General features: G+C 40.4%; 1 protein-coding gene across 10 annotated transcripts in view; it reads left to right on the top strand.

Annotated features, from left to right (window-relative positions):
* Positions 1 to 23,108, top strand: part of TTLL5 (tubulin tyrosine ligase like 5) — a 284,234-nt gene that overhangs the window by 96,070 nt on the left and 165,056 nt on the right. For 5 of the 10 annotated variants that reach the window (XR_007128458.1, XR_007128457.1, XM_047735330.1 and 2 more), the window contains exons 21-28: positions 3,980 to 4,147; positions 5,269 to 5,601; positions 9,860 to 9,980; positions 12,544 to 12,690; positions 13,802 to 13,905; positions 16,705 to 16,832; positions 20,356 to 20,439; positions 21,052 to 21,453. Coding sequence is in view for 8 of the 10 variants with exons in the window: in XM_047735330.1 (XP_047591286.1) it covers positions 3,980 to 4,147; positions 5,269 to 5,601; positions 9,860 to 9,980; positions 12,544 to 12,690; positions 13,802 to 13,905; positions 16,705 to 16,832; positions 20,356 to 20,439; positions 21,052 to 21,453 (1,487 nt within the window). In the remaining 2 variants the exon portion in view is untranslated. The remainder of the gene's footprint in view (positions 1 to 3,979; positions 4,148 to 5,268; positions 5,602 to 9,859; positions 9,981 to 12,543; positions 12,691 to 13,801; positions 13,906 to 16,704; positions 16,833 to 20,355; positions 20,440 to 21,051; positions 21,454 to 23,108) is intronic. The other 5 variants (XM_047735331.1, XM_047735328.1, XM_047735329.1 and 2 more) reach the window with 1 other exon arrangement.

Here is a 23,108-nt window from a genome sequence, read left to right as displayed (position 1 = left end):
ATTCTAATCTATTCCAGTAGATTTTTTTTTTTTGTAGAAATTTACTATATTTTTTTCATCACCAGCAGAAAATGACTTAAAGAATTTTTTTTAATGTGGAAATACAAGGATATCCAAAGTAATATCCAAAAGTAGTCTTGAATATCCAAAGTAATCTTGAAAAAGACTTAGGGTAACTGACTGAAAGAAATACTATAATGCTGTAGTAAGCAAAACTGTGGCAAGCCAATCAGTGGAACAGAATCAAGAGTCCAGAAATAGTCCTATATTTATATAGTCGTTTGAGTTCATCAGAGGGCCCAAAGTCCAATGGGAAAAGGAAACTTTTTTTTATTAACATATAATGCATTGTTTCAGGGGTACAGGTCTGTGATTCATCAGTCTCACACAATTCACAGCACTCACCATTGGAAACGTTTTTTTTAAGAGATGATTTTATAAAGGCTATCATAATAGGAGAAATGTCATTGTTTTCTTTGTTTTGTTTTGCTTTTTGGGTGTTTGTTGTTGTTGTTGTTTATTTATTTATTTTTAGAGAGAGAGAGAGTGTGGGGGCAGGGGAGGAGCAGAGGGAGAGAGAGAAAATCTTAACCAGGCTCGACCCCTCAGCATGGAGCCCAACATGGGGCTCAGTCTCACGACCCTGAGATCGTGACCTGAGCCAGAATCAAGAGTTGGAGGATCAGCTGACTGAGCCACCAAGGCGCCCCGAAAGGAAACTCTTTTTAACAAGTAGAGCTGGAACTGGATATCGTGCTCTTAAAAATGAACCTCAACCCCTATCTCCCAGAAAAATCAGAGATGATTCATAGTCATAAACATAAAAGCTATTACTATAAAACTTCTTGAAGAAAATATCTTTGTGATTTGGGGCTTGGCCTAAGTTTTTAGACATGACACAGAAAGCAATACCCCAAAAGGAAAAAATGATAAGCTAGATTTCCTCAAAATAAAAAACTTTTGCTTATCATCACATACTGTGAGGAAAGTGACTCGGCAAGCCCTAGACTGAGTGCAGATACTCATCAAACAAAGGACTGGAATCTAGGAAACATAAAGAGCTCCTCCTGCTGAAGAATTAGAAGACAATCAACCCTTTTACAAATGGATGAACTATTTGAACAGACACTACCAAAAGAAGGTGTGTGAGTAGCCAATACAGTCGTGAACATGTGCTTAACATTAGATACTAGAGAGTTGCAAATTAAAATCGTGAAATACCACTAAACATCCAGCAGAGTGGCTAAAATTGTGTCATCATGTTGCACACTTTAAATGCCTTACAATTTTGTCAGTTACAGCTCAGGAAAGCTGGTGGGGGGTTGCAGAGCCCAAGTGAACAACAGCATCAGATGGTGAGGGCAGGGAGCTGATGGGAGTCTGATAAGTTGTCGTTGACAGCATAACCTTGTACAAGCACTTGAGAAGGAGCCTGCCAGTTTGTTAGCCTAGAAAGCGCCATGCTGAGATCTTTACCCAGAAGGAATGAAAAAAATAACCATAGAATGACTTGGTACAAAATTCTTCCTAGCACCTTTATTCATAATATTTCCAAACTGGAAACAACCTAGGGGGTCCAACAACCAGAAAGTGGGTAAACTGTGGATTATTCACAGTGGACTAATCCTCCACAATAAAAAAGCATAAATATGGATACACACAACACAGATGAACCTCAAAAACATGCAGAATGAAAGGAGACCTACACACAAGAGTCCTCACTGAATAATTCCATTTGTATGAAGTTCTAGAACAGGCAAACCCAATGAAAATGTGAAGAAAAAATTTAAGACAGTGGTCTCCTTTAAGAGTGTGAAGGGGAGGGATTGACTAGGAAGAGGCCTGAGAACTTTCTGAGGGGGTAGTACCATCAGAGTTCAGGTTATATAGGTCTAGGCATTTGTCAAAACTCATCAATGGGCATTTAATTGGGAATTTCACTGTATGTAGTGTTTAGCTCACCAAAAAACAAAACAAAAGCAAAAAACAAAAACACCAAACCACCAAAAGCCCTGTAAAACAAATACTGAACTCTAGTGACTTAATGATGTGCGTGTTAAAGCATTTAGGAGTAAATTGCACTGACTTATGTGTATAACTTTGAAATGCTTTAAAAATTAGATGGATTGATGGTTGAATAGAAGAAGGGACAGTTGGATATATGTGCTGAAAGAAATATAGCAATATATTCATGGCAGAAACTAGGCTGTTGGTACATGGAAGTCTGCTGTCCTATTCTTAAAACTTTTGTTTGTGTAAATATTTTCATAATAAAAAGTTGGAAAAATAAAATGAGGTAGATGTAGCTAAAAGATGCAGCTTATTTATACAGAATTCATTTATACAGAATTCAATCATTTATTCAAAAATATTAATGATATGTCATCTGTATGCTGGGCAGTCTCATGGACATCTCTAACCCAGTGGTCGACAAGACAAGCATGGTCCTTACCCTCATAGAACCTTAATTGTGTTTATCAGAAATGTTTATCACACTTTCTCCATTATTCCCTACCTCCAGCCCTTGTACTATTTGAATTTATTGCTCTGCTCATGGTTTCTTTGAAGCTCACAATTGTTACTTTAAAATGTTAGATTTGTTTCATTTTCTTTATTATTTAATTGGCTAAATATTTTCACAACCATGTGGGTGTGGTGGGGGGGGAGTGCAGTGTTCATTTTTTGGGACGATGGTAAGCTAGGTTTGGAGTATTTTTATTAATTTGCTTCTGGTTTCTGCCCCAATGTGTCAGGACCATCCCTATTCCTGGCCCAGTTTCCTGCTCTAGAGAGAAAGTTTCTGGAAGACTCACTGTCCAGTTTATCCACTCAGAAATCCCTAAAACTCCTACATAGATCAAAAGACACAGCCTTTCCATCATTATCAGAGATTGAAAACTCCCAGAGAAAAGATGATGATTCCTTGACCTCAAAGGGAATACACTTCGAATTCTAGGGAGTTCAGTTCTCTGAGGGAATTCATAGCCAACCAGTTAGATCTTGAGTTCTGAGTATACACGGTCAGCTGCCTGCTTTCAGACACTTAGACGGATACTTCTTTCCTGACCCAATGACCAAGACCCCCTCTCTCCGCTGACCTGGTTACCTCTGCCTGCATGGTACTTTGCCCGGTCCTTGTTTGAACTGGGCCTGATACCAGTTACTTCCCTAACTTACGATTTATCTTACTTTAATGCCTAATGTAGCTGCTGCCCTCCCCTTCCCAGCCCACCTCCCATTCACAGCGTGATTGAACTTGGCTTTGTCCAACATCTGCTACCTTTCCTTGTTTGTGCCTCTGACTCTTAACTCCTGACCTGTACTCAATATCTGGAGATGCCCTATCACTTCCCCCACCCCATCCCTCTTAACTAAGTAGACCCTAAGAGAGGAGTTCCTCTTGTTGGAATGCTAGAGACTTGGTGTGTCTCTGGGCCTTGGTAACTTTCCTAGGACACTTCCCCCGTAAGTCTTAGCTCTGTGCTACCATATTCACAGGTATCAGCTGTCCCTCCCCTTGTCTCAACCTCTGCTAAATCTGCATTTATTAAGTACTATATACATTCGAAGAATATTTGTATAAGTCTGAGTAAATTATAATGAATAACAATAAAACAAACACCTCTAGCCACCACCCAGCTTAAGAATTAAAGTGTTACCAGTGTTGCCCAGTCCTCCGTGTAAGGTTTTGGGTAGCACTCGTATGGGTCCTGACGTAAATAGTCAGCCAGTATGACCGAATATTTAAAAACACTTAAACACTGTCTTCAGGTATATTTTTGTTTGACAAATTCAGACAGGCCATTAGTGAAGTTTTCATGTAGATTCCAGTTTTCCCATTTATCTGCCAAACCTTGTACAATTCACTAGAGGTACCATATCCATCCTGTCGTCATTACAGAATTCTGTCAAGCATAGCCTTGAAATAAAGGAGAGAACTCTCTGAAGACTGTAGCTACCATCTGGTTTTTTCCCATAGACTAGCTGCTGACGGAACCCCGGAACTGAAGGTAGAGAGTATGAATTCAAAGGCCAAACTGCACGCTGCCCTCTATGAGCGGAAGCTCCTGTCTTTGGAGGTGCGAAAACGTCGACGACGGAGTGGCAGATTGAGGGCAATGAGGCCAAAATACCCAGGTACCTGCTGGTGAGCTTACGCCAAACTCCACTGACCGGGTCTTGCCATTCTGAGTTAATCGCCTTCTTAAGTAATACTCAATGAATAAGAACCTTCCTGATCACATCTGCTTAAGGTTTTTGTATAGTCTTTTTCTCCAAAACTTAATTTCAGGAGGATTGTAAGTTTTTAAACCTTCCATTCTGTGATATTTGTACTGAAGAATAACTAAAACATACATGTTTTTGGCTTTTGCTCTTCAGCATTGTATAACTAGCTGGTACTCTAGAAATACTTGAGGTATAAAAATATAAAGAAATGCTTTACCTTAAGTTTAATGGAATCCTGAGCATCATTATTCAGCTTTTTTATGATGAGGTATTAAATCTAGTTCACCCCTTGACATTGCTGAATGGTATAAATATTTTAACCATGAACAGACAAGGAGGAATTTCTTTCCCAGATAATCTCATTTTTAGGTCTATTTGTCACTGACCCTTTCTCTCCTCTCCCCCCGCCCTCCTTTGTTGAGCACCTGTATCCGGCACGTTAGTCACTAGGGCTTCATCAATGAATAAAAAAGATAGGTACCTTGTCCTCACAGAGCTGCCAAGTCGGTGAAAGAGAAAGATAACGAATAAACAGTAGGATAGAAAGATATTCCCCTGGGACGCCTGGGTGGCTCAGTTGGTTAAGCCGCTGCCTTCGGCTCAGGTCATGATCCCGGCGTCCTGGGATCGAGTCCCACATCGGGCTCCTTGTTCTGTGGGGAGCCTGCTTCTCCCTCTGCCTCTGCCTGCCACTCTGTCTGCCTGTGCTCTCTCTCTCTCTGACAAATAAATAAATAAAATCTTTAAAAAAAAAAGAAAGATATTCCCCTGCTCTGTGTACCTCCATAAAAGGTGCCCTTCTAGAAACCTCTAACACACTGTCAAGATTACGTAGATATTTGCCTGAAGTTGTGAGAGAGCCATTGCTATTCTCCTGAGAAACATGAGCTCTAATGCAGTTGGGTTTTTAGAGTGTGAAAGGCTGGAGAGGGACGTGTATGCTGTTTGTTTTGTGCCTCTTTTGTGGTCTTAGAGATGGGTTTTTACTAAAAAGATGGAAGGAAGGTATTGGGAGAGAGGAAAATTTAATCCTTTTTTCAGCAACATTAGTGATTCTCCGCATTTAGTGATCACTCAGCCGGCCAAAATGAATGTTAAAACCGAGACAGAGAGTGACGAGGAGGAAGAAGTCGCGTTAGAAAATGAAGACGAAGAGCAGGAGGCTTCCCAGGAGGAATCCGCAGGGTCCCTTGGAGAAAATCAAGCCAAATACACCCCCTCATTGACTGTTATGGTAGAAAATCCGCCCAAAGAAAATGCCATGAAAGTTTCTGAATGGAATAATAAAGGTGAACAGTGCTGCAAAATGGAGACTCAGGCGCCAGAGCCTAAATTTAACCTGATGCAGATTCTACAAGATAATGGCAATCTTAGGTATGTACCTTTGGTAATTGTGATAATAAAACTGATAACTTGCATTGTGTAGCAGGTACCGTGCTGGTGGCTTTGCAGCCGTTTTCCTTTTCTTACAGCATCCCTGGGAGGTAATGACCGTGATTTTATTGTTATTGTTACTGTTAAGGAAACTGAGCCTTAGAGAAGTTGCTTGTCCAAGGTATAGAGCTATGATCCAAAACCCATGTCTCACAGGCCCAACAAATGTTTGTTGGTTTGAATGTCAGTCAGTGTAAGTGCAGAGTTCAAGTGGCTCATGGTTTAATGTAGGGATACTCACCGGGCAGGGGCCCCAATATGGACAAAGTGCTCTTAGGACACAGAAAAAGGAATGACTAGTACTTCCTGGGAAGGCAAGAGGGACGTTAGGGAGGTGCAATATTTGAACCAAGCTACAGCTGATGAGCAGGGATGCCAGGAGGGCTGGGCGGTGGCAGCTGTGTGTTGGAGTACCCATAGGGGAAAGAAAGGCAGAGAGATGCGATGGTTTGGTCAAGTCATTCAGCCCCTCAACAGTGGTTTATTGAGCACCTGCTTTATGCAGGAATTGTGCTAGGCTATATAGTTATGTGGAGAGAAGGGTGCAGTGAGAGATAAGACCAAAAAAATGGTGGTCATTTGATTATAAAGTTCTCTAAGAGGAGCTGGGACTATATTTTCTAGATGGATAATTTTTAAGCCGATGAATGATATGGTCAGATCTTGATTTAGAAGGTAAATTCTGGGTGCATTATGGGTCAGTGATTGATAAGAGGAGAATGAAAAGTAGGAAGGTGAGTTAGCAGCTGTCACAGTAGTCCAGAGCCAGAAGATGAGGCCTTGACCAGAGCCATGGCTACTGGAATGGAGAGAATGGGATGGACTGAGTGAAATTTGCAGTCAGTCAATATAAGGAGCATAGGAATTGGTTTCAGGACAGAAGTATTTCATTTGGGACACAGTGAGGCGGCAGGGCTCTGGGATGAAGTGTTCAGTGGATAGGTGAAGATACAGCTTTGAAGGTCAGAGTTGAACCAGAACTGGGCAGTTGGGAATGTTAGAGTGAGTGAGCTTGTCCGATTCACTTTAGTCCAGCAAGCACAGACAGGAGAAAAGGAGGAGCGTTGAGGCCTGGGGAAGACCAGTGTTTAATAGTAAGAAGATAGGAACCAGCAGTTAAGAGAGGTAGGCACCAGGCCTAGGAGGAGAGAGTGTGGTAGAAGCTCCAGAATGAGAGTTCCAAGCTGTAGTGTGCCTCAGACAGCCTGAGAGAGCACGCAGAGTGAGAAGAGACTCCTGCATTTCTGACCCAGGGCCAACTTGTGAGTTGTGAGAAATTGTGAGTTGTAGAAATAAGAAAGCAGGTGCAAGCCAACTTTTTCAGAGGATTTGGCAGTGAAAGGGAGTTGAGAATGCATCAGCGAGAGCAAGCGAAGAGAAAAGGATTTTTTTTTTTTTTTTTTAAGATGGGGATTCTGGAGTGTATTTATAGACTAGGGGAAGAAGGGTTTGATGGAAAGAGCATTAGGGGCACCTGGGTGGCTCAGTCAGTTAAGCATCTGACTTTTGATTTTGGCTCAGGTCATGATCTCAAGGTCGTGAGATCGAGCCCTCCATCGGGCTCCCCACTCAGAGCACACTCTGCTTGAGGTTCTCTCTCCCCCTCCACCTTCCCCCGGCTCATGCTCTCTCAATAAATAAATAAATAAAATAAATAAATAAATAAGAAATAAAATTGTTAAAAAAAAAAAAAAAGAAAACAAGGATTAGAGATGCAGAAATGGATATATTGCTAAGAAGGGCCCTAAAGGAAGGTGGAAAGAGGCCACTGGAGGGGTGTCTCTTACTGTAAGTCAGAAAGAAAGCACTGGGATGAATGCAGTAGTTAGAAGTTAAGCAGGAAGGAAGGTTAAGTATTTATGCATTTTGGCCTTTATAAGTTAGAGGTCAGTTCTTATATTGCAAGGCTGGTGGGTAACATTGGGTTTCGGGGAAGTGGGGAGATGAAGTTAAGGTTTGGAACAGTGCCCATGGAGAATAGCGTAGTTTTGTTCAGTGGAGACCACACCACATTGTCCGAAGACCTGGATGCTCACTTTTTAGGGCTCACCGACGGACTGTGTGATCATGGGCTGCTTAGAGAGCTTCTCCACGCCTCAGTTTCCTTTTCCTTTAGGCCAAGGTATGGGGTTAAACAAATGTTTTTCAAACTGTGCTTTCTGGAGGGGAAAATAGATTCCACTGAATTGAAATAGAACATTTGAAAACCACTGGACTATATTCTAAGGCCCTTTCCAGCAATAACATTCTACTTAGCTGTTGTAGAAATAAATTATTTCTTCATAAATCTCAGGGATCTGACTTTCAGTGACTGTTGCAGTTGCCTGGTGTGTTAATGCAAATCAGTGGTTTTCAGACTCTGTTGCCTCGAGCTACCCATCATTCCGTGGGGCATCTCCATGGCTACTGAGGGGTCTCAGGGAGGTCATGGCAAGGATTCGAGACTCTCAGCCCTAGCCTTAAGTTGTGTAATTTTTATACTGAGGATCCATATAAGCTTAATTTTTAAAAAAATAGGGGTTTCTTTGGTATAATCATTCTAGTTTTCATTCTTTCATCTTTTTGGGTTTGTTGCATATGACTAGCTGGCCAATGTGTACAGTACCTTAAGGCCAGTCCCAGAATGAACAAACCCAGGTCGTTTCAAGAAGGTTTATAGAAATGAAAAACACAGTACTTGTTCATTTGATTTGTGGCAATGATTTGCAACAAAATAATGGTTGAAATCTCAACCTCCAAGTGATAATTCCCTTATCCAAAAGACCTTTATGTTTTAGCATTAGAGGAATAGTTAAATCAGATATTCTGCACTTTGGAGATGTCTGAAACATGCCATTTCTACCTCATTCGATAGCAAGTGAATTTGTGGACCAAAACTAAGAATCTTTTTCACTTGTTTTGTCATGAAAAGAATCTCTTGTGGAGAGAAGTCTTATGGGAATGGTTGAGGGGAAAGTGGCATGTGGTCTCCAGGTGAACAAGAGCGTAAGTGTTGCCCTTGTTGAGAAACATTCGAAAATTTAAATTTGTTTCTTCAAAATCATATTGTACTCCCATAAACTCTCCCCATTAGTAAAAAAGATGTAGCCTGCCTTATATTTTATGCTCTGAAGATCTTCTGTATTAAACTCTCAAGAGCAAATCTACTTCTCAACCTGATTCCCCTCCCTTTCAGTCCCTCCACCACAAACATAGAAGTTAGACCTAGATCTTCTTATGCTGTCCACTTCCCTCTGGAGAAGTCCTTCATCCTAACTGTGGAGGAGCAGTGAGTAGAAAGCATTCAGTGATTGCATGTGTGAGGGCTGTAAACAGAGTTTGTGTTGGGCCCTAATCTTCGCTGATGTAATTTTGGCTGTAGTGTCAGAAGGCCGATCAACTGAAGTAACCAAAATCTGTCCTGAAGGAAAACAGATCTGCTACAATTAGCAGCTGAAGTGAAAATCGTCAGTGCGTCTCTGGTACTTCTGCCTTCTAAGCCATAGCTTGAACAGATTTCCTTATTTCCAACCTAGACCACCAAGCAGAAATGTGCTGGGTTTTTCAGCGATGTCGCTGAGATGCTCATTACTATATGTAAAGATTTCTTTTTCCCACTGAACATCTGGGCCTGTCCTAGCCTGTCAGTTCATCTATGCCAAACTCTGTTGGACCTCACTCATTTGTTCTGGGCTCCAGCCATTCCTGTCTTGTAGTTGAGAAAAGCATGACCTTAAAAATTTGGTCTCAAAAGTTCCTTTGTAGGATTTATCTATTTCCTGCATTGGAGGCCTTTGCACACCAGAAATATTAGTTGCCATAGCAAAAGCATACTTTTGCCCCAGCTGATAAGTATATAAGGGCCTCCATGTTCTTGTGAAGATTTAGTACTTTTCCTGTCCATTTCCCCCAAGGAAGTTGTTAAAAAGTTCAGAGATAAGGTAAAAGAGTAGGAAACCTGATTTCCTCTTCTTGTTTGATTTTTTTCCTCCCACATTAATAATAGAGAAACTAAATAGGATTCTTTAATAGAAAAAAAAATCTCATATACTCTGTAGAAGGAATCTTTATAGTCATATGATTACATAATGGGCTTCATTTGTCTCTGCCATCCTAACGGGATGATTGTCACAGTCCACTTCGAGTGAAGCAAGTACGTATTTGGTAGGCTTACCATTCTGTCTCATAACAAACACTATGTTGTTTTGGATTTCTATAGCAAAGTGCAGGCCCGGATAGCATTCTCTGCCTATCTCCAGCATGTTCAAATTCGCCTGATGAAAGACAGTGGAGGTCAAACGTTCAGTGCCAGTTGGGCCGCCAAAGAGGATGAACAGATGGTGAGACTCTTCCTGCTGGAACCATTTTACTTGCCCTCTTTCTTTTCTTCTTTTTCTTCTTCCTCTTCCCCCACCACCCCAATTAGGGTAAAGAGCAAAATAGTCTTCTGGTGAAAGAGTTGTTCCACACTATAGATTACAGATTTCCCTTACTTTAACGTGATGTAAATCTTTGATCTGGGGCCACGTTCATCACACCATGTTGAGGGCATCGGTTTATTTTATCCTAAAAATGGAAATTGGTTGCTCATTAGATGTCAGGCCCTGTCCAAAGCCCTCAGAAAGAACAGTAATTTAGAATCCTTTAACTCTGCATTTTTCCCATTCCATTAACTCTTTGACGTAGGCACCATCATCCCATTTTGTAGCTGAGGTAACAAAGACCAAGAGCAGGGATATAATTTGCCTCTTGTCCCACAGCTTGTGTGGAGTGAGACTGAAACTTGCACTCACAGGTTACGATTGTACAGTGTTTGCTCTTCCCTTGTTTCCATGCATCACAAGGCATTTGTTTTCTGTCCTGAGAGGGTCCGGTTAGCCCCGTGAAAGTCAACACTTTATCGTAGGCTCTCTGAGAATGTACCGTCCTCCATTTTAACATTAATTCTCTAGTAGTTGAAGTTTTATAAAGTTGTGGAAACAAACCGTGTATTAATTTTTGCTGCCTATCAGTCATTTGAACATGCCTAGGATTTAGTATTCTAGCAAGGTGTTTCTTGAATTGGAAGGACGGGGAACTTCATGTTCTTCGTAAGGTCAACACTTGTAGAAGAATCCACAGCCCTTCCATAGCCTTTGACCACAGGGATCTGTTCCCCACAAGAGAGAGACCTTTAAAGCTTGAGAAAGCTGCATCCTTTGTCCAACTCAGTGGTGACCCTCCCATAATTTTCAGTTCTCCACATACAAGAAGCATACTATGTGCCAGGCTTATTATAAAAACACGATGGAAATCCCAGAAAACAACCTGTGAATTTAAAGTAGTCCATACAACCCAGAGATAAAACCTTGTGTGTTGTGAATAATCCTTCAACCATCAGTGGAAAATGTTAGCTCTGCTCTTTCCAAGTGGAAAATTGAAACTGCCTTTTTGAGAGTCAGTTTGTCTGCTCCACGGTGAAAAAATAATGTTTTAGTGTAATAGCTTAAACCAACCGATAGTAAAGACAGCAGAATAGAACCGTGAAATCCAACCTGTGGTTATGAGGCTGTTCCTTCATGCTGGAGTAAATTGGCACCAAAGAGCAATGAACCAAAATCACATTCAGGAATAAAAAAAAAAAAAAAAAAAAAAAGAGCTCAGAATATAATAACTCCTGCAAGCGCTGGCTTGGAACCCACACAGGATTTGGGGGCAGCGGGGGGTTACGAGAATACTTAGGATCATCACCGCAAAATTTAATACCAGTTCTGTGCATTCCTGTTTGAAAATCTAGCTGGAGAGCACACCCTAGGCCCTCCCTTCTCTGATAACTGCAGCAGGGGCGGTCTTTACAGGGAAAGTAAGGGTTAGGATTGTCTTCTCTGCCCCAGGTTAGGGTTAGACATTCTTTATCACAGAACTCACAGGTGGCACGTCCATAGAAGGTCCTCAAACCTATCATCTTAAGGCAATTTTAACATGTTGTGGGGGTGTGAGGAGGGAAGGAACAATTCTCTTTAAGGCCCTTGGTCTCACAAAATCTCTCTTGGAAGCATTTGTCGTGCTGTGAATGAAGGGAAAAAGAAGCCACCACCTCTCACATATATACAGTATTGGTTGTTTCTTTTTATCACTAAACTTTCTAAATGAGCAGTTTCTGTTCTTTATTACCTGTGCTCTCCTTGGCCTCTTTCTTCCTATTCCTTTTCCTCTACTGAAAGTGTTCTCTTGAAGTTATCTCACAATGGCCAGATCCACAGCCTTGTCTTGGTCCTGGGTCTTCTCAGCTCTGGTCTCTTGGAAGCTTTTGACGTGGAGCCGTTAAGTCCCTTGGCTTCCATGACACTCTTTTCTCTTAAGGCTTTGTTTTTGTTTTTGTTTTGTTGTTTGGTTTGGTTTGGTAAATTTCTGGTGTTTCTGCCATGGGTTTTTTGTTCTTGTTTTTCTGATTCTTCCTCCTCTTTCCTATCTCTAAGTATGAATATTTCTGTTTCTTTCTCTGCCTTCTCACTTTTGATGATTTCATTTGCTCCCATGGTTTTAATTTCCACTGTCTATCCTTGAAAGCTACTTCCCCTAAGTAGCTCTCTCTGATCAACCTACTAGCAGTGGTATCTGCACATTGAATTATTATGGCACTATTGGCATGTGAGTTGTGGTACTTTTACAGTTACTTCTCTAATATATAATTATTTGCGTACATAATTCTTTTTGATTTTCTGATTGTCAGCTTATTGAGGGAAGAGTAAGTTTCTTTTGTCTCTCTGTCTCCTTCTTATACCTAATGTTTTTCCTCTGGGTCTTATTTGTTAAAATGTTCAGTGTACCTGTTCTCATATCTCCATTGGGTAAACCCTTCCTAGCGTGTCTTCTGGTGCTTAGTACAATCCCTGTTTTCTTTTCCCCGACAACTCTTAATAGGAGCTAGTGGTTCGCTTCCTTAAACGAGCATCCAGTAACCTCCAACACTCACTGAGGATGGTACTACCCAGTCGACGATTGGCACTTCTGGAACGCAGAAGAATCTTGGCACACCAACTGGGTGATTTTATTATTGTGTACAACAAGGTAGGTGGTTTTTCTTTTACTCGTGTGTTTTAGATTGCTATACCCTGTTAGCAGTGGGCTAGAAGCCTGTGTCCTGCTGGGTGGAGAGGTCCTTCTTTCTTCTAGTGTTGTCAGCCCTTGTGTGTAACTATTACAGGCAGCTGGACCTCACCCCTTAACCTAGCTGCTCTGTAAAGCTACTTACTACTTCTAAAAGCCCAGTGGCCATAGTTAATGCTTATCAAAAAGCATCTTCCCTTTAAATGCTGTTGAGGCTGAGATGAACTATGGACTATGTGAATTTGCATTATCATTATTATGCCTATAGACAGTGGTGAATTGACTATTTGAGAGCAAATTAACTGTGGATTTAATAGAATGACATAATCTTCTTTCCTGAGAGAGTTAAACTTTGTATCAGAGAACATCTTAGATGGTGACATCATTTTACAACCAAGACTAGGAAATATACTACTTGGTTAGAATATTTTGCAAAGTATCTGATGTCCAGAGGGTCTTAGAATGCTTTGGAAGTATCAGTATTTGGGAGAAAAAAGTATGGTCATTTAGCAGAAGGGAGAACTGAGGCCTGGAAATTTAAATGGCATTTGTAAGAATGTGTGGAATGATTAGTAGAATATCAGTATACCAAATCGATAGCTGCTATTTACTCCAGATCTGTTGAGAATTTTGAGATGTCTTCTATAAGTGAAGAATTTACTCAGTTTGGATGCTGGTATAGGAGTAACTCCCAAAACCTCTTTCCTCTCCCTAATTGTAACAAAATACAGTATATCTGTTGTCATATTGGTAAAGCTGCAAGTGTGAGCACAGATGTTACTAAGCTACTATAAAGTTCTTTTTGAATGGGTTATGTGGGCAGAAGGCAAAAACACGATACAAATTTATATTTATTCTGCAACTTTTATTTGGAAATTCCAAAATGTTTTATGAAATAATGGCAGAGAATAATATATCAAATTTATAGGTGGCAAAAGTACATGGGGAAGTAAGTGTCTTTACTCTAGAGACAGATGAACCCAATGGTCATGAAACCAGCTGATGAAGTGTACATTTATCAGGAGTCAGTTTTATCTTAATTGTTTTCTTATGCGGGTTGGGGACTGGGTAGGAAACAGAACAGATGGCTGAAAAGAAATCGAAGAAGAAACTCGAAGAAGAAGAGGAAGATGGGGTGAATACAGAAAATTTTCAGGAGTTCATCAGACAAGCAAGGTAGAAGATATTCTTGATTAATAAAAACTATCCTACTTTATCTGCCATACTGCCTCGTTCAATTCTTAATACTTCCTTGTTTCTAACATACGGATGTGAGTAAAATCGCTCTCAGAATGAGAAAAAGAGTTCCATAGGCTTGGCCTCTCCGTATCTCAGTCGATTATGTTGTTGTTGTCATGGTTTCAGTTATCAAAACACTGCTGCTGGGTATTTGGGCTGTATTTCTAGACAGCCTTTAAAGTACACACCACTTGGAGTACTGAGAGAGCCCTTTGGAAAGTTGAAGTTAGAGGCTCCCAGTGTTTACTGGATCTGAATTTATCCCTGACCTCCTGATGCAGTGGCGATGACCAAATTTTGCCTATGTTGAGTGGGTTGAGGAATTGGCAGTTTCTCAGCACTGTGAGGGTTACGCCTAATTTATATAAAATAGAACAAGTCCTTCATGAGTAGAGTTAGCCTTTAAGGATTGAAAATCTCAGCAGTCAGCTCTATCTTGATATAAATCAGTCAGGCCATTTTGTCCTTTTACAATATGTTTCCAAAGGAAGAGGTAACAAAGGCATTTCATTTAAAATTTTGTAAGACTCATACTGGAGGGCCTTTTTCTAAAACAGAGAGTCATACAAACTACTCAAATAAAGGGTAAAACTATCTATACAATCCCATTAATTAGTCTTCAACCATCGAGGTCACTGTGGCAAGAAAAGCAGAAGAAAATTGATTCTCTGTTGGTTTATGAAGTTAAATCAGGTAGCGAGTTATCAGTGACCAAGATAGCATGATCTGTGTTTAAGACCTTGTGTAGACCTAAGTCTACACTTACAGCCTCACTACCGTGTGCTTAAAAACACACAGCAAACAAATACATCATTTTGTAGGAGTTTATAATAGTGTATTGTTATTTTGATGACATTCTTGGGTCTTGAATTGTATGATTGATAATTCAGGTATAGAAACAAAGCAAGAAATGGTTTCTCATATCAACATTATACAAATAGGAAAGACAAACTAGAGTATGTTCAGAAAATGACTCTACTTTAAAAGATTAATTTTCAGTTCCTCCTAGGGGTCTTCAAGATCCTTACAATATAAACAAAGAAAAGGAAAGCCAACTTTTTTTGAAAAGTGGTGTGTATTCCCTTACCAGGCCTAACTGGATGCTAAAAGTGACTGGCATGTACTAAAACAAGTGATACAGAGTTAGTGTTCGAATATGCTGGAACCTGTTTATTACTGTTGTACATTAAGTGTTGATTGTCGGAAATTTCTTCTAGCATTGGCTTATTATGTTTAAGGGGGTATACGGATACCTCCATCGAGGCTGGTAAATCTAGATACTTGCAGGAGTCAGACAAGGAAACACAGATTATGAAGTGAGCAAAGGTAAAAGAGAGGAGGCAGCAAGCAGTTTGTATTTTGACCAGCCTGAACCTTTTCGTTTCCCTTTCTGTGAATGACACACACAGTCATTCACACGTTTGTGACCTCAGCTGCGTATGGACCTTTAGTAGTTCCTTGAGGTCCTTACTATATGGCACTTCCCTACTCTAGAGATGGTGGGGTTTACTCTGAGATTCGTAGAAGCAGTTTCCTAGGTTGTCATTACAACATATTCTCAAGATGGGATATAGGTCCTTTGTGATAATGCAGGACTATTTTTACCTATTCAAAGGCCGCGAATCTGGGATATAACTTGGCTCCAGCAAAAAGATGCGGAAAGCCATTGAGAACCTCCCACAGCTGTTTAAAAAAAAAACCCATGCATATGGGAGCACCTGGGTGGCTCAGTGGGTTAAAGCCTCTGCCTTCAGCTCAGGTCATGATCCCAGGGTCGTGGGATCGAGCCCCACATCGGGTTCTCTGCTTATCAAGGGGCCTGCTTCCCCCTCTCTCTCTGCTTGCTGCTCTGCCTACTTGTGATCTCTCTCTCTGTCAAATAAATAAAAATCTTTAAAAGTAAAAAATTTAAAAAAAATCCATGCATAATATGTTTACCAGAAGAGTCCTGTGGGCCCTCATCAAACTCCTTGTACTTTCCATTTTGTGGGTGTTCATAAAGTGCGTACAATTTCAATATCTGAAGTGACCTAGAACCATCTAGTTCCATCTCCTTCATTGGTTAGGGAACTGTTCTGTGGCTTTCCTGGTAGGTCTCCTTATTTCGGACAGAAGGAATTAAAATGACGAGTGGCTCCTTTAGTGAACACACTTCAGTTATCTGGAAGTGGAGGGCAAACTGTGAAGGGCCAGATCATAAATATTTCACACTTCGTAGGATACCTATGATCTTCATAGCATGTTCTTCTCTAAAAAGATAAACACTGTTTGTAGCGGGAAGCCATACAAGAACATGTGTTGCTCATCAGTTCGCCAGTTTTGAGCTCGTAAAGTCTGTAGTTTATTGACCTCTGATATAGAACTTGGCTGCCCAAGAGAACTTTCTGTGTTGTGGCTACTGAGTACATGAAATGTGGCTAGTCTAACTGAGAAGAATCTTTAAATGTGCTTAATTTTAATTCACTTAAACTGAAATCATCATATATGCCTCCTGGCTACCATATCGGACAGTGCATCTCGAAAATTCACTTTGGGTTGAAGAAAGCCTTATCGTGTTGAAATTTTTCAGACTGCTTTGTTTGTATTCCTATGTAACCATCTACTAATAGGGAGTTTTCAGCTTGTACTCTTCATTTTCCCCTTCTCCAGCTGACTCCATTTCCAGAATAAAATCTAGTGGAAAGATTTTTCCAGAACAGCTTCCTGTTCTGACCATACTCTCTCTCCTTGTTTCAGTGAGGCTGAGCTGGAGGAGGTGTTGACTTTTTATACCCAAAAAAACAAGTCTGCAAGCGTCTTCCTGGGGACTCACTCAAAAAGTTCTAAAAACAGCAACAGTTATTCTGATAGCGGGGCAAAGGGTGGTAAGTATGACGGTTTATTAATGAAAAATAAGAACAAGTGAAAAAATGAGACATGCCAAAGAGAGCCAAGAATCCTGTGCCGCATGAGCACTAACAGACTCCAAGATGGTGAACTTCTGCAGCGTGGGGGTTGGGGCTGAGGGGGCTTTCCATTTTTGTCCTCAAAACAAGAGGAACATGGTCCTTTTTTAAAATTTTTTCATGAAAATTAACAGCAGAGAGCTTTCAAGACAAGCTAATAATAGCTAACATTTGAGTGCTCATATTATTATAATCTGCTGGATGTGATCTAATTTTTTTTACTTTTAAAAACCATATGGAGTGGGTGGAATTACTCAGTTTCTTTTCAGATGAGAAAACAAAAGCTGAAAGTGACGGAGTAACTTGCCCAGGAGTCCCCTTCATGGTGCAGTGGGATGGGAATTTGAACCTTCTTTGGCCCCACTCAAGGCTTATGCTCTTCATCTGTGCTCTTCTGTCTTTCCTAATGGTTATTTCCCATTCTTTTATTTAAGTTTTTTGCTACCTCTGGCTTAGCTGCATTGGCGTTTGGGGCAGAGGAATTATTTGTTGCGTGGGACTATTCAATACCTGGTGGGATGTCTAATATCCTGAATCTCACATCCTAAATGCCTTTAGCTTCCTTCAGTCACTGCGATAGCCCAGGATGTTCCCACGCATTTCCTTTTTTTTTTTTTTTTTTTTACTATTAACGCAATTTTTAAAATTATATTAAAATCAGGCAATGGTCTGACAATAAAAAGGCTGCTTATGGAATACTGTTATGTTGAACTTTAATTGCAGGATGTTAAATCCTTAGAACTAAGGTATCCCCCAGAAAAAGATTAATGGAAACATAGATTGCTTTTCAGACTTGATAGTTGCTCCTTCAAAAGGTGGTTTTATATAAACACTAAATTAAGAAAAAAAAACCCTTTAGAACACAATGAATCGCTTTTATTTCGGTATGCATCCACATCTCAGCATTTAGTGGTCCTGAACAGAAAAGTGGGAAAATGCAGCAATTTGCCAGGAAGTCAAGCCCGCCAGTTTCGGGGATCTGCTGTGCACACCGAGTTCTTTCTTAATCCCTGCTGAGGACCGAGAGAAAAGAGCTCCCTGCAGGGGAACTCGGTGATTGGGGATTTAGGATTAATGTGGACCGAACTCTGTAGCTCATGTCATCTGATCAAAAAATAGCAGTTCTGTTATAAACAAAGCTCTGTGCCTTAAAGTAAGATTCATTTAAAATCTAGATGGGAAGCATAAGACATAGGAAATCTACACCAATTCTGTCGGTATGCTAAGCACTAAATTCAAAGACAGAGACTCGTTCCCTGCTGTTAAGACTACCATAGTCTGGCTCAGTGGGTTGGGCCTCAGTGGGTTGGGCCTCTGCCTTCGGCTCAGGTCATGATCCCAGGGTCCTGGGATTGAGCCCCACATTGGGCTCTCTGCTGGGCAGGGAGCCGGCTTCCTCCTCTCTCTCTGCCTGCCTCTCTGCCTACTTGTGATCTCTGTCTGTCAAATAAATAAAATTAAAAAAAAAAAAAGACTATCATAGTCTGATGTGGGAATAGTGAGGATAATTGATCATTTAAAACATGGAGTGAGGGGTTCCTGGGTGGCTCAGTGGCTTAAAGCCCCTGCCTTCGGCTCAGGTCATGATCCCAGGGTCCTGGGATGGAGCCCCGCATCGGGCTCTCTGCTCAGCAGGGAGCCTGCTTCCTCCCTCTCTCCCTGGCTGCTTCTCTGCCTACTTGTGTTCTCTTTCTCTCTGTCAAATAAATCAATAAAATCTTAAAAAAAAAATTAAAAGTGGAGTGAGTTTTCCCAAACAAATAGGGTAAAAGCCTATTTATATTGAGTTCACTGTATAATCGAATATTTCTAGAAGTCCCAGCCCAGCCCCCTTTGAACTGTCCTAGCTTATCTAAGTTCTGAAGTTGATTCATCTGTTTTTTCATTCCTTCTACGCATTTCTTCCGAGCACCTGTTGTGTATCAGACATTGTGATGGATGCTGGGTATAAAGTGACCAGGGCTGTCGTCATACCTTGACTCATAACGTTTCTTGTCTAGTAGATAGAATTGGGTGCATAAATGTAGGAAGAAGGTTAGTGGAAGCTCTGAAAAGCTCCTCTAACAGTTCTTACAATGAGGTTGGGGTAGAGAAAAGCTCGTTAACCTAAGGAGGTGAGGGCCTACATTGGCGTCCAGATAGTGATTTTTCCCTGGGGAAGCCCTGTGGGGAAGCCCTGACAGCATCTGTTTGTGCATATGGGTCCCTGGAAATTCTGGAGTTCATGTATTAAGGATGACCTCTACATAAGAAGATCTAGATCTATCTAGACCTATCAAGAATAACTAGAAAGGCAGTAGGAAGGCCTCAATCCAGGAAACCACACTATGACATCTGGTAGCATCTGGACTGATTTCAAACATGAGCAAACACGTGTGACAGTATCACCATGGCTGGTGGTGATACACAGAAAATAATCCCTACGTTCTTATTCTTTCATTTTGAAAGATGGTGTGTAAATTGGCCTTTTTTGAGTTTTTATATGAACTAGCCCTGACAAAAGATTTTGGAATATTTCTGCAAATATGTGATTAGCCCTGGCTGTCCTGTTGCACAATTCTGTGGTAGAAAAAAAAAAAAAAAAAAAAGAAAGAAAACAAACTAGTTTATTAGAGTGGAATTTATTTTATTAGAGTGATTTTGTCATGAATATACTGATCACCCTATCTCAAATAATCTCACTCGGCTTGCTCCGGTAAAACTTAGACGTTCATTTGCAGATCCAGAGCTATTGTGGGCGCCTGGGTCGCTCAATCAGGGAAGCATCCCACTCTTGATTTTGGCTCAGTCGTGATCTCAGGGTGGTGAGATAGGGCCCCGTGCCTTGCTCTGTACTGGGTGTGCAGCCTGCTTCAGATTCTCTCTCCCTCTCCCCCTGCCCTTATCCCCCCACCACTCTCTCTCAAATAAATAAAAAGACACAAAGTTCTGGTAGTATTCAGGTATCGTGCCAACAAATACTGGGGCTGTTCTATCTTGGTCATTGCACTACTCCATACGATTTCTTTGCTCCATACGATTTCTTTGTTCTAGTGGGTACCACCGACCTTGGTTTCTTAGTTTCCCTAGTTTGAATTCCTGGTAGAGGCATCTGACTGCCCTTACCCTTACCCTTACTCCTACTCTTACTCTTATTCTTACTATTATTTTTCTTCTTTTCCAGGCATGTCCTAGCTTGTTGCCATCCATGGGTGGCTGCCCTAGGTTTAAGTACTTTTCCCTGGTTCAGTTAGCTGGAATTGGGGTTGGGGATAGTTGGGAATCTTCTGACTGGTTGCCCACTCAGCAGGGCTGTGGATGTGGCCAGACTTGGGAAAGTGTGGTGGGGTAGGCAGTGTTCCTGCGATCAATTAGGAGTTGTGTTATATTTTGGGAATAAAATTATATGTGGAGCATTTGATTAGTAGGAGAGCCTAAGCTCAGTATTTATCTTCTATTTCAGATCACCCTGAGACGACAGAGGAAGTGAAAATAAAGCAGCCCAAACAACAGCAGGCAACAGAAATTCACTCCGACAAATTATCTCGTGAGTGACTTCAAACCTTCCTAGATTTGTCGCTCTCTTATAAAATCACTAAAAGGGGAGGAAAAAAGTCGTCAGATAGTAAATTATTCTAAAGCGCAAGGCATTACCCCAAAGAAGCTCCTTTTCTTTGTTCTTTTCTCTTGACTTAGAATTTCCTTCTGTTTACTGATAACCTGTTTTCCTTCTGAGGAATTTTTCATTTTCTTAATATTTAGAAATTCTGAGCACTTTTTTTTTTTTTTTTTTTTTTTCCTAGAAGGGTGAAAAGCAGAGGGAGAGGAATTAGCTGTCACCACCAGAAACTTTTGTCTTAATGTGCTCACATTTGTAAAATGCCTGCTCTGGTTGATGGAAGTAGCCTCAACTCCAGCTTTTAGAAATTCTAGGACTAAAAGTAAACTGTTTCTGTTGCCAGGTTGTCTTGGTAGGCATAATTCATTAAGTTCATGATGCCCAGCCATTGAAGTCTCTATCTTTGATGATTTCTGTTTCATGCCATGATTATTTTGATGTTTAAAAATGTTTACTTCATGTTTTATAGAGATTATATGTCAGTTTTTCCTAAAATGATCTGTTTTGTTTTGTTTTATTTGTTTGTTTTTGTTTTAATAGGATTTACTACTTCAGCAGAAAAAGAGGCTAAATTAGTCTATACAAATTCTTCCTCTGCTTCTTTCTCTGGTCCTGCTGCTACTCTTCTGCAGAAAATTCCCAATACCCACTTGTCATCTATTATTACAACCTCTGACCTCTCAGCAGGGTCTGGCCACCATTCTTCTTTATCTCAGATTCCTCCAGCTATCCCCAGCATGTCTCACCAGCCAACAATTTTACTGAGCCCAGTCCCTCACAGTGCCTCTCCCTCCATACATCCTGGGACACAGAACGCACCAAGCCCTGCTGGCCTGCCACGCTGTCGATCAGGCAGTTACACCATTGGCCCCTTTTCCTCTTTCCAAAGTGCTGCACACATCTATAGCCAGAAACTGTCTCGTCCCTCTTCAGCAAAGGCAGGTGAGTGTGAGAAAATGAAAGGCAGCCTGATGTCCTCTTCTCCCCAGCCCCGATTAAAAAAAAAGAAGAAAAGAATGCCATCTCTTCCCTTTGCCTTTTCTTTTGAAAGATAAAGGGACACATGCATTGTTTTAAGGAAGAGTCTTGCATTTGGTCCGGTAGGATTCATCCATTAATACAAAATGAATCAGGATTTCTTTGAGATGCTAGATAAAGAGATGAATGACAAGGAGCTTACAGTCTAGTCAGGAGATTTTCCATCACAGACCATCATAGACCTACAAGTGTGCTATATACATTCTTTCAGAGTAAATTGTTATTTTTCAATGTATTTAAAGTCAAGTATGACCTGAATAAATAACCAAGGAACTCTTAAGGTATCTAACTTTAAATGAAGTAGGTGGTGAAGTTTTTCCCTCCATTTTTGATAACAGTTTTATTGAGATACAATCCATATACTGTGAAATTCACCACTTTAAAATGTGCAATTCAATGGTTTTTAGTATATTCACATCGTTGTGCAACCAACACCACTGTCTCTTATTTTAGAACATTTTCTGTATCCCTGAAGAAACCCCATATCTTTTTGTAGTCAGTATCTGTTTTCTCCTTCCCCCAGCCCTGGCAACCACTAAACTACTTTCTATCTCTGTAGATTTGCCTATTCTGGACATTCTATGTAAGTGGAATTGTACAATTAGTGGTGTATTGTGAATGACTTATTTCACTTAGCACAGCGTCTTCAAGGTTCATTCATGTTGTAGCATGTATCAGTGCTTCATTCCTTTGTATGGCTGAATAGTCTTCCATTGGATGATATACCATACTTTGTTTATCCATTTATCAATTGAGGGATATATGGGTTGTTTTCACTTAAGTGCTATTATGAATACTGCTGCTATTAACGTTTGTGTATGAGTTTTTGTGTGGACCTATGTTCTCATTTCTCTTGGGTATATACATAGCAGTGGAATCACTGGGTCATATGGTAGCTTCATGCTTGCTTTTTTTTTTTTTTGGTAACTTCCAAACTGTTTTCTTTCAAAGTGACTGCATCATTTTGGTTCCAGCAATGCATGAAGGTTCCTCCACATCCTTGCCAGCCAGTACTTACTATTGTCTGTTTTTCTGATTTTATCTATTCTAGTGGCTTGGAAGTAGTGTCTCATTTTTGTGGTTATCATTTCCATTTCCCTAATGACTAATGATGTGGAACACTTTTCATGTGCTTTTTGGCCATCAGTAGACCTTCTTTGGAAATGTTTATTCAAATCCTTTGCCTGTTTTTAAATTGAGATACTTGGTTTTTTTATTGTTGAGTTATGTTCTTTATGTAGTCTGGATACAAGTCCCTTGTCAGATACATGATTTTGAAGTATTTTCTCCCCTTCTGTTGCTTATCATTTCATGTTTTTGAAGCACAAAAGCTTTTCATTTTGATGACATCCAATTTATCTGTTTTTCTTTATGCTTATGTTTTTGGTATCATATTTGAAAAATTATTGCCTAACCCACAGTAACAAAGATTCATATGCATGTTTTTTTCTAAGAATTTTATAGTTTGAGTTCTTTCATTTAGGACTTTTATCCATTTTGAATTTAACTTCTGTGTAGGATGTGGCATAAGGGTCTAACTTTGCTCTTTTTCATGTATA

The sequence above is a fragment of the Lutra lutra genome, chromosome 7, assembly GCF_902655055.1.
Source record: "Lutra lutra chromosome 7, mLutLut1.2, whole genome shotgun sequence".
In the NCBI taxonomy this organism is placed as follows: domain Eukaryota; kingdom Metazoa; phylum Chordata; class Mammalia; order Carnivora; family Mustelidae; genus Lutra; species Lutra lutra.
The sequence above is the reverse complement of the archived record's forward strand: the minus strand, read 5'-3'. Positions and strand labels throughout refer to the sequence as shown.